The sequence below is a fragment of the Vairimorpha ceranae genome (assembly GCF_000988165.1).
Source record: "Vairimorpha ceranae strain PA08 1199 chromosome Unknown NODE_1, whole genome shotgun sequence".
NCBI lineage: Eukaryota > Fungi > Microsporidia > Nosematidae > Vairimorpha > Vairimorpha ceranae.
In genome coordinates this window covers 41,191-56,224 of record NW_020169296.1, presented here as the reverse complement: position 1 = coordinate 56,224, position 15,034 = coordinate 41,191, and the positions used below count along the sequence as shown (strand labels likewise).

Sequence of the window (15,034 nt, the reverse complement as noted above, 5' to 3'; positions counted from 1 at the left end):
CAATTAATAGACATTTTTTATTTAAAATTTGACTATAAACGAAATAATTTATGTTATTTAAAAACAAAAAGAAAATGAAGAACTATAACTTTTTAAACAAATAAAACAAGATAAAAATAATAGAGAAACTAAACTATAATAAAAATCTTATGCTTTATCTAGTATTGCAGAAAATTATCATAATTTCGGCTTTCTTCTCAAGGTTTACGATAATTATTAATCTAAAAACATTAAATAGATTATTTTATCCGTCATACAATTTGCAGTAACTTTACTTTTAACAACATACAATTTTTTTCAATAGTTGTAATTATTAGTAAATAAAACAACTATTCATTTTTATATAAAGCCTTTTAAAAATATAATTTACTTTTTGAAAATTTAATTTATTTTAACTCCTGTCTTATGTGAAAAAATAAAAATTTAAAAAGAGGGTAAATTAAAAAATGTGCAACACAAATTAAATTTTTGAAACAATTAAAATATAAAATTTATTTTAGTTTAACTTATTTTACGATTTTAATAATTTGATTATATTCTCCTAAATTGTTTAGCACACAAATTTTATTTTTTTGTAAAAAAGTTGTTTATTTTTTACAAATTTAGAATCAATTTTCAACTTAAAATATTTAGGTTATCTGCGTGTGGTGGTATCGGACTGTAGAATATTTTAAATCTACAATTAAACAATAATATTTTTAAAAACCTCATTTAATTATACAAAATTATGATGTAAAGTTTTTAATTAAATAATAATTAAAAAATATACAACAAAAAATAAATTTTAGCAACAATTGTATTTAAGATATTTATTAAACTTTAATTTTTTTAATTATACGAAGTTTTAAAAACAAAAACTGATAAAACCATAATAATTTAAAAAAATATACTGTTTTTATTTTTTAACCGAAATACAGCCAATTATACTTTTTAATTAAATAGTAAAAAATGCTTAAATTATAAAATTTTTAGACAACCCATGTTCTATCTATTTTTGATATTTTACTACTGCATGAATCAATACGAAACACTTATTGAGGAATCCACAGGTGAGAATAAAAATAGTAACTACATGAAAAATAAGTTTAATGAAATACTCAATATTGGACGTACAGAAACTTTAGACGTAGATAATCCGCCAATATTTTTTAAAAAAAAAGGAAAAAGTGTTATGTTTAAAAATTCTGAAGAAAGAAGTAAAGCACGTGAGATTTATGAATTTTATAAAAAGTCGATTGGGTTACTGAGAAAGAATGAAAAAATATTAAATGGTGAAATGGAATTAATATATAAAGAATACAATAAAGTTAATAATAGGCCTAAATTGATTGGATTCTTTCTTTCCTTAGGATGTTTTAGAGTTGAAGCTGCAAAAGAAATCACTCCAGAAGACTATGCCTTTTATAAAAGCTGTTTTAAATCTATGTATAACGCATTTTGTATTATTAGCAGTGCTCTGATCGAAAATAAAAGAAAAAAATTTGAAAATATTAAGATATTGGAAAGCGAAATAAATTTTATGTCAAAAGATTTCAAAGAATTGTGTGCAACTATTTATAATATTTTAGAAGATGATTCAACATCAATTATTGAAGATTTTAATAAGTATCAAATTAAGTTAAAAGAAACCCATGTTAAATATTATAAATTTCTTTTGTATACAGAAATAAATCTAAAAAAAGCTTTAAATAATAGTTTCAAAACATTAATTTCTTTATCTGAAGCAGAACTCGCAAAATTAAATAAGATAATTAATGAATATTCGATATTTAGAGAATTATATGAGGTTTCTAAAAGTTACAATTTTTGTATGAAACCATTATTAGAAACATTTAAAATTTTAGTTAGACAACATATTTCAGAAACAGAAAAATTTTACAAGTTTACTAAATTTGAAAGAAATTACCTTTTGTTGAAAATTAAAATGCTGAAATAAAATATGGGTTTATGTAATTATTATTATTTATAAAACAGACATGCCAACGCCATTAAATTAATACTGCTGATTGCCTTGTTTTTACTGTTTACATAAAAAAACAGATTGTTAAATGTTAATTAAATTAATTGAGTTTATTTTTTGATGCTTCAATAACACCTTGTACTTTACAAATTTTTATCAGCTAAAGTGCTATTCATGGTACAAAAAGTGGGTTAAGATTTTTTAAAAATTTACCTCCTGCTTTTGAAGAGCAAAAGAAAAGAAGTTGTAAGAATAACTAGGAAATTAAATGTTTTTAAGGATATTTATAAAACTATATAATTGGGTTAAGTATAAGGATGTTGATGGCTAACGATCAAATAGACTCTATAATTTTAACAAGCAACGATTCTAACTGTGATTTAAAAATTGAACGTATAGAAGATAAAATGTTTATTAGATATGTTATACTTTCAAATTTTGATAATTTAATTATAGAATTTATAAAAGAGCAAGATCTGGACAAATAACTGTTGATAATTCTATGAAAAGTTTGGTTATGCGTGAAAATACAAGATTATCTACAAAAATAGCTGCAGATCGTATGATTGAAAAGAGTTGATGGCGAAATGGTTTCTAATATTTAAATGGTAGGATTTTAATTAGGCCAAACATTGGCAATAATATCCAAACAAGAAGAGTGCCACTTCATGAGCATTTAAATACTATAGTCTATATTGTTGTGGAAATATTGCAGTTTAATATGGTAAAGTTAGCTGCAGAAGATAACAGTTCGATAATTTTGAAAAAATTGATATAATAAGATTAAAAAAAATAGTAAGTTAGTTGAAAAGCTTAACTAAATATTTTTTTATTATTTTTTACAAAATACACAATCTCTAATTTTTTTTAGAATAAACAACCTTTAAAAAACCAATTTTTCTGCCTAAAATATAAACAAAATATAAAAAACTTTTTTTTCACATTCTCTTGTATTTAATTTTAAAAGAAAAAGTTTATAAAATTTTAATCTGGGGTAAGAGAGGGCGAAGTCTTCTCCGAAGTGTAACTGTCTTGTTTTAGAAACAACTCTTTTGACAACAACATAAATATTTTTGTATCATTATATAAACATATAGATGATGTAATTTACATAAAATAAATAGTTATTTAAAAAATTTAAATTTATTTTTATCGAATTGAAATAAAGAACAGAATGTTTTTATTGGTGCATTAATTATTTTAAAATAATTCTTTTTAAGTTTATGCAAAAAATTCAAGTGATTACATATAATCTAAATAATAATAAAATGGCTTATGAAGATCTTTTAGATTATATTAATACTCTAACTTTTGATATAGTCTTAATTTCAATACAGGAATACTTTTATACAATTAATTTACCTAAAAACTACCCTTATGTGTATTATAATAGAATGTATGGCATTCATGCTCTTATTTTATCAAAAATGCAGCTTGATGTAAAATTTTATGTTTATTGTTTCGGCGAGTGCTACTTGGGTAACAAAGGATGTATAATATCAAATATAAACAGTTCATTAATCTTTATAAGCCTACATTTAAAAGATGGTGAAAATAATTTAGCACTAAGAAATAAACAGATTAATTATATAACACACTTGATATTAAAAATTGGTGGTCCTGTTATTTTAGCAGGTGATTTTAACTACAGATTTACAAAGCAAATTTTTAAATATTGTAAAGATTTTGATGAATTAGATGCAATAAAACGACAATATGGTTATTTAGAAAATGAAATTTGCTTTAAATTTACTTATAAATACAATGAAAATGTATTAAATAATACTAGGATGCCATCATATTGTGATAGAATTTTATATAAAAATATAAAATTAAGTAATGTGACAAATTACAATATAATTAATCAATTTAGTAATTCTGATCATAAATTAGTTTACATGTCTTTTAATGAAGATATAAATAATTTAAATATCTTTAATGTAAAATTGACTGCGTGTAAATCAAGCATTGTTTCATGTTTCTTGTATGATAATTTATTGTGTATTAGTTTTACTTTTATAACATTAACACTTATTTTGTATATTTTTTTATGGAAAAAATAAATGTGCATGAATTTATTAAATAGATTGTGCACAAATTTATTGAATAGATTGTGCACAAATTCATTAAATAGATTGTGCACGAATTCATTGAATAGATTGTGCAAGAATTCATTGAATAGATTATGTACGAATTCATTGAATAGATTGTGCACGAATTTATTGAATAGATTAGTAACGAAAGTTTGACCCTTTAAAATGTCAAGATTTTATAAACAAAAAATACAAGTTGAAACAATTAATGGACATCCTTTAGAAATAGAAATGTGGTGTACAGATGAAAAATATGTAAAAAATATATGTATTTACAGATGTGATATTTGTAATAAAGAATTTAATGAAAAGAGAAGAATGCTACTTCATAGAAATTATCATCGATAAAGCAGTATAGCATTACATTTTTAAAATAAATTTTGATTTTAAAAAATAATAATTTTTTGCATTGAATAGCTGTCATGTCTTTTCTAAAAATGCATATCTTTATACAAATAACTAAATTTTAGAATTTTTATATGTAAAGTTATTGTCTAAAAATTAATCAAATCTTATCACTGTAAATTGCACTATTTAGTATTCAATTTGTAAATATTCATTTAAAGGCCGAAGTTACTATCATTCATTTTTATTGTTAAATTTTTTTAGCCCTAATGGTTGAATACACTGTTAAAAAATTAAAACGGGCATTTTTTTCATATTTTAAATCTAAAGGTCATGAGATTATTAAATCGAGTTCTGTTATTCCTAGTAATGATCCTTCACTTCTATTTACAAATAGTGGTATGGTACAATTTAAGAATATTTTGATGGGACAAGAAACAAATCTAAAAAGAGCTTGTTCTATACAAAGATGTATTAGAGCCGGTGGTAAACACAATGATTTGGATGATGTAGGAAAAGACACTTATCACCATACATTTTTTGAAATGATGGGTAATTGGTCATTTGGTGATTATTTTAAGAAAGAGGCTATTGAATATGCATGGGATTTTTTAGTAAATATTCTTAAATTAGAACAGGATAGACTATATGTTACTTATTATAAAGATATGGATAGTGAATCATATAACATTTGGAAAGAATTTCTACCAAGTGAGCGTATTATAGAAGCCGATAAAAATGATAATTTTTGGGAAATGGGGGATACTGGCCCATGTGGTCCCTGCACAGAAATTCACTATGACCGTATCGGAGGAAGAGATGCATCTCGACTTGTAAATCAAGATGATCCCGATGTTATAGAAATATGGAATATTGTTTTTATAGAATACAATAGAACTCCTACTGGGCTTGAGCCACTTGAAAGGAAATGTATTGACACAGGTATAGGATTTGAAAGACTACTAAGTATTTTAAATAATGTTAAATCAAATTACCTTACTAATTGCTTTATACCAATTATAAAAAATATAGAAAATATGACAGATAAAAAATATGAAGACAAGTTAACGATTGAAGATACAGCTTTTAGAGCTGTATCAGATCACTGTAGAACTATTGCGGTCTGTTTAATCGATAACGTAGAATTTTCTAATGAAGGACAAGGCTATGTCTTGCGCAGAATTTTAAGACGTGCGGTTCGTTATGCACATGATATTTTAAAAATGCAAAGAGGGGACATCGGAAATTTGGTAAAAGAAATTCTAAAAGAAATGTTGCTTGAAATATTAGAAAATGATGATGGAGAAATTGATCATAATTTATATGACACTAAAATAAAAAAAGGTATATTAGATGTCAATCGTGAAGAGGATAAATTTTTAGAAACACTACAAAAAGGTTTAGAAAGATTTAAAAAAATGAGCATGAATTCACAAATTATTTCTAGTGAAGAAATTTTTAGACTTTACGATACATACGGATTTCCTACAGATTTAGTGCAAATGTTAGCAGAGGAACATAATGTTAAATTGGATTTTTCAAAATTTGAAGAATGCAAAGAAAAAGCAAGAGAATTAAGTAAAAAAATTAATAATGAAATAACAGAAATTATTTTATCTGATGTTTCTGTAACGGATGATCAATTTAAATATACAGAAAATGGGATAAGTGGTAGATTACAATTTTTTACTTTAGAAAAAAAAATTATAAAATTTAATGTTATAAATGATGATATTTCATCAAGTCTTGAATCGATTTGTAATATTTCAGAGAATAATCCCAAATTTTTTAATCTGCCTCCTGAAAATACAAGAATTGGTATGGTTTTTGATAGAACATGTTTTTATAGTGAAAGCGGCGGACAAATAGGTGATACGGGATTAATAACTTTTTATGAAGATAATGTTGAAGTTGGTAGGTTTATAGTAGATGATTGTAAAAAAGTTAATGGTTATGTTTTACATTACGGAAAATTACAAGGCAAAGTAACACTATATGCCAATTTAGAATATGATGATAGATCAGATATTGAAAGAAATCATACTGGAACACATCTTTTTAATTATTTTTTGAGAAAAGAGATTAATACAATGCAACGAGGAAGTTTAGTAGCAAAAAATAAATTTAGATTTGATTTTGAAGGGCATAAAATAGATTTACAAAAAGTTGAAGATAACATTAACTTGTGTATTCAACAAAATTTACCTGTTACAATTAAATTTATGCCTAAAGAAGATTTATTAAAAGAAGAAAATTTAATTTATATGAAAAATGAAGAATATCCATCGATTGTTAGGATGATCTGTATTGGTAAATTGGAAAATCCTGAAATAAGAGAGCTTTGTGGTGGATGTCACGTAAAAAATACTGGTGATCTTTATAAATTAAAAATTATTAGTGAAAGTAGTATTTCTAGTAATGTTAGGCGAGTAATTGGTATCACTGGTAATGAAGTAAGAAAAGCTGAGAAAAAAATAGAAGAAATTAAATTAAAAGTAGATAATGGGGAGGTAGTACATTTGGATAAAAGTTTACCACTTTTTGAGAGACTTCGGCTTGAAGCTAAAGTTAAGGAGAATATTGAAGTTATTACTAAAGCGAAGAAAGAAAATTTTACAAAAAATTTAAAGAATTTAAAAATGATTATTGCTGTGACACGGGATACACCTGTAAAATATGAGCAAAAAATATTATATGAATATCAAACATTAGATTACGAAACAAAAAAGGATATCTTAAAAAACATAGGCAATTTTATCAAATTGTTTAAGGAAGATGAAGATTTTCTTTTGTGGGGTAAATGTGAAGATTTTGTTCATGGATACGTAAAACAAACAAATTCTGAAGAAATTCGTGATAAATTTAAAGATGGATTTTTTTTAATGAAAAATGGAATATTGCAGTTTAGTTTTAAAACTGACAAAAATGTTAAGCTATTGTTTAATTAAATTTTTGAGTAAAATAATATTATTAAATAATTTTAAGGTTTAATCATTTAATGTAAAATAAAATACAGAAATAAAAATATTATAAATCCTATAACTGCATACACTCCATATTCTTTAACAAGATTATTAAATTGCATGTTCTTTATAGAACTGTGCATTTCTTTGGTTTCAAAAGTTAATCTATCTGCCAACTTACTAATATTATTTATATTTTCTCTTCGTTGAATTATCAAATTTAATGAATCTGCTAGTATATTTTTTGTATCATCAATCTCTTTAAGTGTTTTATCCTTATTAAATTCATTACTCTTTTCTTTAATTACATTATCAAATTCGTAAGATTTGTATTCTTTTTCTGACAATTTTTGGCTAAGAGAATGAATGTAGTTTATTACATTATTATCTTTTTCGTACTGATCGATAATAACAGAATACAAAACATCTTTATACAAATATACAATAAAAATAAACTTTTGATCCAAAGCAGATTCAATTTTAGCAATATTTCCATTATTAGAAATATCTCGTATTTCTTTTAATATATCCTTACCTATAGTTATAGTTTCTGATTGTGGACTAAACTCACCCCCAATTATTTTTTTGGTTTTGTTTTCTCTTACAAGCGTGTAGTAAATTGTCATAAGGGTTAAAAAAGATTTGTATATAAAATTTATAGCATTTTTTAATAGTTTTGTATATAAAGTTTATAGCATTTTTTAATTGTTTTGTATATAAAGTTTATAGCATTTTTAAATAGTTTTTTATATAAAATTTATAATATTTTTTAATAGTTTTTTATAATAAATTTATAGCATTTTTTAATTGTTTTGTATATAAAGTTTATAGCATTTTTTAATTGTTTTGTATATAAAGTTTATAGCATTTTTAAATAGTTTTGTATATAAAATTTATAGCATTTTTAAATAGTTTTGTATATAAAATTTATAATATTTTTAAATAGTTTTGTATATAAAATTTATAATATTTTTAAATAGTTTATTTTAAAACATTGATTTTTCATATCCTTTTAAATTTCCTTCTTTATGAAAAATTTTTGGCCTATAAGATTCCTGTTCTTTCATTACATTTGAGTTTTTAAATTTATTTACTAAGCTGTCGAATCCTTGGATTGATGCATAAGTTAATTCTGCAATTTTATTGCTACTAAACAATTTCCATCCTTTATTATTAATTTTTTTGTAAAATGTTTTAATGTGTTCTGTACAAGTAAAATTTACAAAGGCGTAACCAACATTGCACTTATTTTTAAAATCCATTCTAAGATATACAAAGTCGTAGCATCCGAAATGATGCTCATTGAGAAGATTTATTAACATTTTTTGTGTATATTTGTTAGGAATATTTTTAATCATGCATGTCGTGCGAGAATCCATGTCATGAATGTTTATTTTATATTTCAATTCTGTGGCAGGGTTAATAAGAACAGGCACTGTTCGTAAAAATAGACTGTCAGAGGGATTATTATTAGTTGTGTTACTGCTGTTTTCTTTTTCATTTGTAAAATATTCTTTCTTTTTTATTTTTTGGTTAAATGTAGTTTTATGACCGTATAAGCGAAAATAAACTTCTTCATCACAAATAATTGGGTTTTTGCCCAGCAACAAACGCGGTATAAACTTAGGAAATGCGTAAGATTTTGGCTCTTTTGAAATTATACCACTGTACGGCACACTATTTAATAGTAAATCATATTTAAGAAATGATGAATCAATGGTTAGAGAGTCATCACTTGAATAATTCAATGTCTTATCAGAAAATTCTATAAAACTTTTATTCATGCATTTATGCTATAATAATATTTTAATCTAAAAGTTTATAGTTTTATTTTAATTTAACCCTTTATGTCTGATTGTGTGATTAAAAAAATAATAGAAAGATATTTAAAAAGTATAGATGAAGATTTTTTAAATCTTGTTTTATTTACAAAATATACATCACTTTATGAATACAAAAATGAAGAATGGGCTTCTTTAGATATTTATGGGACATTTGTATTATACACCAGAAAAGAAGAAGATTTACAATTAACAATTTTTAATAGAATTCGTTTAAATGATTTTACAATAAAAATAAATAATTTGACTAAGGCAAAAATACATGATGATATACTTACTATACTAACAGATAAGAAAGAAACATATGGTATTTGGTTTAATGATAAAAATAGTTTATTTGAAGTGTATAAAAAAATTAAACAGTTGTAAAAAAATATTTTGAGGGCATGAATGAAAGAAATAAACAAATAAAACAAGATGAAAAAAATAAACAAATAATTGATAAAAAAGAATATAAATGTGAGACTGATAATATTAAAAATATACAACAAACAATTAGTGATAATGATTATAAATATAATTTAGATTTTATAACTAACGATGATATAAGAAGTTCTGAACATTCTAAAAAATTTACAAAGTTTACGTTAAATTATAAATTATCTGAGGTTATTGGAGAAGGAACATTTGGTAAAGTTTACAAAACTGTAAAACAAGGAAATTCTTTTGCAATCAAAAAAATTAATAAGAATGAAGATGGTATTCATATTACAACTATAAGAGAAATAAAATTTTTGAGAAAATTAAATCATAAAAATATCATAAATTTACTTGAAATTAACACAGATGGTTGTGACTTGTACCTTGTGTTTCCATTTTATCAATTTGATCTTTATATTTATTTGAAGAGAAATATTCCAAATAAAAAAGAAATAATTCACATAATAAAACAAATCTCAGAAGGTTTAAAATATTTAAAAAAACAGAATATTATACACAGAGACTTAAAAAGTAAAAATATACTTTTAGATTTTAATTTAAATATTAAAATAGCAGATTTTGGCATGGCAACAGTGACAAATAAGAACTCTTGTTATTCACCAGGTGTAGTTACCTTGTGGTACAGGCCACCTGAAATTTTGTTAAATATGAAATATAACTTTTCATGTGATATTTGGGGATTAGGATGTATTTTGGGTGAATTAATGCAAGGATGGCCATTGTTTCCAGGAAATACAGAAATTGCAGTTCTTGAATACATTGTTGTTTTATGCGGATCAATTAATTCTAAAACATTGCCAGGAATGAAAGACTTTGGTATGCAAATCCCGCAATCAAAAAGAAATTTAAAAAAAAAGTTTTGTTTTAACGATGAAGAATTAGTAAATTTAATGGATAAAATTCTTGCAATTGGTCCGGAAAAAAGACCGACAATAGAGGAAATATTACAAGATAAGGTTTTTATTGATTATGACGAAAATTTTATACAAAACATATCACTTAGATATGAAACTGGATATAATTGTATTAAATAATTAGTAAGCCAATTATTTAAATAAGTAACTTATTATTAAATAAATTTATAAACTAATGTCTTCTGGTTCAAGTCCCAAACATTTCAAAAAAGTTTTTGCTTTATCAAATTTTTCATTATCACATTTAATTTCATGTAACCTTTCTTTTGTAGATTTAATCAGCTCGAACTTCTGTTCTTTATTGCAAAAATTCATTAAAACAACAAGAAAATTCCATATTTCATTGTGTATTAGTGCTACTTCCATATTATTTATAGTATTGTTATAAAATATCTCGTAAAGATCATTATTTCCTATTAAAAAGCATGTAGCTAGTACAAGACCCGAACTTTTAGTCATAAAATTTACTGAAAAATCTTTATCAAGATCAAAAGCAGTTACTTGTGGTATTTTATCGTACCAGTCATTAATAAAATCTGTAAATTTATCTATTGCCTCGATATCTTCAAAATGCTTACTAATTTTTACAATAACATTTTTTTTGTCATCAAAACTTTCAAATGTCAGTTGGAGTAAATCCCACAATTTGTTAGTTTTAATATATTTCATAGGATCATAAGATATACTTATTTCGTTAGTAAAATATCTTGTGCAAATTAATTTTGTATAAATGTTATCCACTTCACATTCCAATTGTAAATTTTGTGGAATATTTTTCGATGCGGTAAAATATCGATTTTTCTTATTGTCTCTACATGTATCTTTACCAAAAACAAAAGATGTTTTAATATCGTTTTTAAAAGAAGTATAGTCCTGTTTTATACCAGAAAATACCTTTTTATAATCAATATCGCCTTTTAATTGTCTTGTATTTTTTGTAAAAATGTAACTTACGTAGTCTTTCTCTTTTGTTGTCATAAAATTAGAATCCATAAAACAATTCAGGGTATTTGAAAATTAGATTATAAAAAAAGATAATAAAAATCATTTATTTTAGTGTAGAATAAAAAGACTGACAATCTTCTCTTTTTATAAAAAGACAGGTAAAAGCACCTTTAAGTAAATTTTTTCTTTCAACAAAAAGATATTTTACATTCTTTTCTTCACAAAGCGCAGGTATGTGTGTGATTAAATCCATTGGTGTTGTATCAGCAGTCAAAATAATAATGCCTTTATTTTCTTTATTGATCTCTTTTGTACATGCTTTAATACCAGTAACAAGACTAGTAGTATTTTCAATAATCTTATTTATCATTTCTAACTGATCTTTAGATGCCAAAGGCGTTGCAATTCTCATCATTGGGGTAAAATATTATATTTTACCAATCTATGTTTTTTTTCTTACGTTTTATCGTAAACTTTTCTTTTTTCAAAAAATTTAATAGTGCCACTTTATCATTAAACAGTGATATATCAAATTTTGCACCTGTAGATGCGAGGTAAACACCATACTTAAAATATAAATCAGTGTCATCTTGTGTTTCATCAATATATTCTTGTATCCCACTCATGTAAAATTTCTTATTATCTCCCATCGTAGGGTAAAGAGATAACCCATAAATACTTGTTAATAAAAAATAAACCAATAAACATGTACCTTATTCCTTAATCAAATATCTTACACGTCAATAATAAATAGTTTTATACGTAAAATAATTTAATTTATTAATTTGATGAACTAGTGTCGTGTAAATCTTCAGCTAAATTTAATAGAGAATATTTACTATTTTCACCGTACAACTTTGGTTTACTCACAATGGATATCGCACCACCTTGTTCAGTAATAGCAGTTTCAATATTCTCACATACCTGCTGTACAATGTCAAATGCTTTTTTTTTATCAGAAGAAGTCCTAACGATCGAATATGTAGGCGTTTTAAGCAGTGAAATATTAACTTTACTGTCCTTTCCAGCAGCCTTTAGAAGTGCTTCCTTAATAGCTTCTATTCCTCCTTTAGATGGACAAGTGACTTCAATATCTGCTCTGACTTTATATGAACTTGCTTGAAATTCATCTTGTATTAGTTTTTTAATAACAAGACCTAGCTCGCTATCTTCAAGAATGCTTTCATTTTCTTTAACACGAGCGAAGAAATAGTATAATGATCCAAACTCCTCCGATTTATCAAAACCAAAATTTTCATAAAGTTCTGTGACACTTTTATTAAGTTTCTTAGCTGCTTTAAACATTATATTATAAGCTATTTTATTTTTCGCATAGGTTTTTTTACACTCTTCCTTTTCGCCTTCATTTACTCGTGTAAGACTCAAATCAATGTACCCTTTTTCATCATCTACTCTGAGTACAATACACACTTCTAAATTTCCTACTTTGGTAATTTGACAAATATTTTTTACTCGTTTTTTTGATAGCTCACTTAAAAGCACAAAACCACAGGCATCACCATATTCCAAGAGATCTATACTAACACCTTCGCTGTCAACAGTAGCCACTTTTCCGATAATAATTTCTCCTTCTGCAGGGTATTTTTTCCTATGAAATCGGCATTCGTACACTGTCATGGGGGTAAAAACAATAAGTAAAAAATAACTACGATTTAATAAAAAAAGTTCTATACAATAAAAAATACTTTCTAGCAGTTGTAATAACTTTCTTTTCACTAACATCAAGAATATATAGATCATCCTCGTCTAGGCGTTCTTTTAAAATTAACTTAAATAGGCAATTGTATCTAGAAAACATAATATTTAAAACGTAGTCGTTATCTTCAAAATTAGAAATAAAATAGTAGAAGTATGTGTACAATAAATTAAGATTAATAATTGATGAGTTGGCTCTTAAATCGTTTTTTATTTCTTCAGAAAGTATTTCATTGACAAGTGTACAGTGTTTGTTTTCCAACAAAAATTGCGCAATATATAAAGGAACATCTACTTTGACGCCTACTTCTATATCTTGTGTAGTATCATTGATTAAAAATCCGAAGTTGTTTATTTTATGATTAAATACTACCTTAATTTTTGTTTCTGCATTAACAATGTCTTCTAAAGGCAATAAATTCATAAGGGTTCTGCAATTGCATATTTGATGAAATTAAAAATTGCATTTGTTTATTTTAAATGCTCTAATTTAAAAAATCAATTGTAAATCCATAGAAACATTTAGATAATAATTTTATTACAAATAGATACAAAAATAATATCATTTTTGATGTATTTGATTACAAAAATTACCATTGTAAAAATTTATTATAGAAGTTTCTCCCTGTGATGCGATTAAGTTTAAATTTTATACATAAAAATTATACAATTTTTTATAAACTAAAACTATCGATAACTGTTTTATTAGAATTTTGTTTTCCTTGCATGAGGGGTAAAATAAAATTATTTTAAATAACAGTCATTCCTCGTTAAAAACAATATTAAAATGAAAAATTATATTTTACAGTAGTTTTGTCTTTCTCAACTTATTTTACCCCTTAAATGTCGAACAAATTAACTATTGACGATTTAATTGTAGATGAGCATATAGAAACAATAGATACTAAAAAACCACTTATTATTAATAACAGACAAGAAATCAATAAGTTTATAGCTAACAAAGAGTCTATAACAGGCTTTAGACAAACCAAACCAAATTTTTATAATATTGTTCCGAAGACAAAACTGGAATCAACATTATCTGCAATTTTAAACAAAAGGTCTGAATCTGTTGATGAAAAAAATAAAAGACTAACTTTTCAACACAACTACGATGCAAAAATGAGAAAAATTAAGCGTATTAAAAGTAAATCATACAGAAAGGTAAAAAGATTGGCTAGAAAAGATGTAGATTGCGAAGAACAAGAAATTAATATCACTGAAAATCCTGAAATTGAAGAAGAAGAAGAGGAAGTTTACAATGATGATATTGTAGATAATGCTCCTATTTTTAATTTTACAGATTCTATAAAAAATAAAGAACAGCATGAAATTGTTAAATTGGCTTTTAAAAACGATATGGAAGAAAATGAAGAAGATTTTATTAAAGAGAAGGAAGAAATTGTTAACGAAAATACGCCTAAAATTGTTGAAAGGATTTTACCTGGATGGGGTGATTGGGCAGGACCAGGATTAGAAATTATAAAAACAAAATATAATACATTTACAGAAAATAAAGAAGGAATAGATTATAAACAAAGAAAAGATTTTGGCTCTAGTCATGTAATTGTTAATGAAGGAATTACTGAAATTGATGATAAATATAAAACTTCTATTCTTTTTGGATATTCTAAGGAAGATTACATTTTAAAGTTAAATACATCTGTATCTAAAGAATGTAATACTAATAGGATGTACAAAAAGATCTTAAATAAAATTGTACAAACTAAGCCGGGTAAAGATATCGAACCTTTTAGATATGAACCCGAATCTTTTTAATAAATTTAATTTAATTTTTAATAATTTATTACTTGCA

General features: G+C 24.5%; 15 protein-coding genes across 15 annotated transcripts; 8 read left to right on the top strand and 7 right to left on the bottom strand.

The window, feature by feature from the left end:
• Window positions 1-979: 979 nt before the first annotated feature.
• Window positions 980-1,936, top strand: AAJ76_100055245 (hypothetical protein; the record flags this gene model as incomplete). Its single annotated transcript, XM_024473653.1, has 1 exon — window positions 980-1,936. The coding sequence occupies one exon, from the start codon at window positions 980-982 to the stop codon at window positions 1,934-1,936; it is 957 nt and encodes a 318-aa protein (XP_024332386.1).
• Window positions 1,937-2,277: 341 nt separating this feature from the next.
• Window positions 2,278-2,448, top strand: AAJ76_100053947 (hypothetical protein; the record flags this gene model as incomplete). Its single annotated transcript, XM_024473652.1, has 1 exon — window positions 2,278-2,448. The coding sequence occupies one exon, from the start codon at window positions 2,278-2,280 to the stop codon at window positions 2,446-2,448; it is 171 nt and encodes a 56-aa protein (XP_024332385.1).
• Window positions 2,449-3,183: 735 nt separating this feature from the next.
• On the top strand, window positions 3,184-4,023 carry AAJ76_100053041 (inositol polyphosphate-5-phosphatase; the record flags this gene model as incomplete). Its single annotated transcript, XM_024473651.1, has 1 exon — window positions 3,184-4,023. One exon carries the CDS (start codon window positions 3,184-3,186, stop codon window positions 4,021-4,023), a length of 840 nt encoding a protein of 279 aa, XP_024332384.1.
• Window positions 4,024-4,218: 195 nt separating this feature from the next.
• On the top strand, window positions 4,219-4,401 carry AAJ76_100052006 (zinc c2h2-type; the record flags this gene model as incomplete). The annotated part of the gene is made up of 1 exon (XM_024473650.1): window positions 4,219-4,401. One exon carries the CDS (start codon window positions 4,219-4,221, stop codon window positions 4,399-4,401), a length of 183 nt encoding a protein of 60 aa, XP_024332383.1.
• Window positions 4,402-4,667: 266 nt separating this feature from the next.
• AAJ76_100051557 (alanyl-trna synthetase) lies at window positions 4,668-7,346 on the top strand (the record flags this gene model as incomplete). Its single annotated transcript, XM_024473649.1, has 1 exon — window positions 4,668-7,346. One exon carries the CDS (start codon window positions 4,668-4,670, stop codon window positions 7,344-7,346), a length of 2,679 nt encoding a protein of 892 aa, XP_024332382.1.
• Window positions 7,347-7,393: 47 nt separating this feature from the next.
• Window positions 7,394-7,987, bottom strand: AAJ76_100048238 (synaptobrevin-like protein; the record flags this gene model as incomplete). The annotated part of the gene is made up of 1 exon (XM_024473648.1): window positions 7,394-7,987. The coding sequence occupies one exon, from the start codon at window positions 7,985-7,987 to the stop codon at window positions 7,394-7,396; it is 594 nt and encodes a 197-aa protein (XP_024332381.1).
• Window positions 7,988-8,347: 360 nt separating this feature from the next.
• On the bottom strand, window positions 8,348-9,145 carry AAJ76_100047080 (meiosis protein mei2; the record flags this gene model as incomplete). Its single annotated transcript, XM_024473647.1, has 1 exon — window positions 8,348-9,145. The coding sequence occupies one exon, from the start codon at window positions 9,143-9,145 to the stop codon at window positions 8,348-8,350; it is 798 nt and encodes a 265-aa protein (XP_024332380.1).
• Window positions 9,146-9,208: 63 nt separating this feature from the next.
• On the top strand, window positions 9,209-9,571 carry AAJ76_100047016 (dcp1-like decapping; the record flags this gene model as incomplete). The annotated part of the gene is made up of 1 exon (XM_024473646.1): window positions 9,209-9,571. One exon carries the CDS (start codon window positions 9,209-9,211, stop codon window positions 9,569-9,571), a length of 363 nt encoding a protein of 120 aa, XP_024332379.1.
• Window positions 9,572-9,588: 17 nt separating this feature from the next.
• On the top strand, window positions 9,589-10,677 carry AAJ76_100046636 (cyclin-dependent protein kinase 9-like protein kinase; the record flags this gene model as incomplete). Its single annotated transcript, XM_024473645.1, has 1 exon — window positions 9,589-10,677. The coding sequence occupies one exon, from the start codon at window positions 9,589-9,591 to the stop codon at window positions 10,675-10,677; it is 1,089 nt and encodes a 362-aa protein (XP_024332378.1).
• A 45-nt stretch (window positions 10,678-10,722) lies between these two features.
• AAJ76_100044675 (hypothetical protein) lies at window positions 10,723-11,550 on the bottom strand (the record flags this gene model as incomplete). The annotated part of the gene is made up of 1 exon (XM_024473644.1): window positions 10,723-11,550. One exon carries the CDS (start codon window positions 11,548-11,550, stop codon window positions 10,723-10,725), a length of 828 nt encoding a protein of 275 aa, XP_024332377.1.
• Window positions 11,551-11,605: 55 nt separating this feature from the next.
• Window positions 11,606-11,917, bottom strand: AAJ76_100044308 (h aca ribonucleoprotein complex subunit 2; the record flags this gene model as incomplete). The annotated part of the gene is made up of 1 exon (XM_024473643.1): window positions 11,606-11,917. One exon carries the CDS (start codon window positions 11,915-11,917, stop codon window positions 11,606-11,608), a length of 312 nt encoding a protein of 103 aa, XP_024332376.1.
• A 19-nt stretch (window positions 11,918-11,936) lies between these two features.
• On the bottom strand, window positions 11,937-12,152 carry AAJ76_100044073 (hypothetical protein; the record flags this gene model as incomplete). Its single annotated transcript, XM_024473642.1, has 1 exon — window positions 11,937-12,152. One exon carries the CDS (start codon window positions 12,150-12,152, stop codon window positions 11,937-11,939), a length of 216 nt encoding a protein of 71 aa, XP_024332375.1.
• A 130-nt stretch (window positions 12,153-12,282) lies between these two features.
• On the bottom strand, window positions 12,283-13,140 carry AAJ76_100043085 (translation initiation factor 2 subunit alpha; the record flags this gene model as incomplete). The annotated part of the gene is made up of 1 exon (XM_024473641.1): window positions 12,283-13,140. One exon carries the CDS (start codon window positions 13,138-13,140, stop codon window positions 12,283-12,285), a length of 858 nt encoding a protein of 285 aa, XP_024332374.1.
• A 28-nt stretch (window positions 13,141-13,168) lies between these two features.
• AAJ76_100042583 (hypothetical protein) lies at window positions 13,169-13,642 on the bottom strand (the record flags this gene model as incomplete). Its single annotated transcript, XM_024473640.1, has 1 exon — window positions 13,169-13,642. One exon carries the CDS (start codon window positions 13,640-13,642, stop codon window positions 13,169-13,171), a length of 474 nt encoding a protein of 157 aa, XP_024332373.1.
• Window positions 13,643-14,061: 419 nt separating this feature from the next.
• On the top strand, window positions 14,062-14,997 carry AAJ76_100042163 (u3 small nucleolar rna-associated protein 14; the record flags this gene model as incomplete). The annotated part of the gene is made up of 1 exon (XM_024473639.1): window positions 14,062-14,997. One exon carries the CDS (start codon window positions 14,062-14,064, stop codon window positions 14,995-14,997), a length of 936 nt encoding a protein of 311 aa, XP_024332372.1.
• Between the last annotated feature and the right edge of the window lie 37 nt (window positions 14,998-15,034).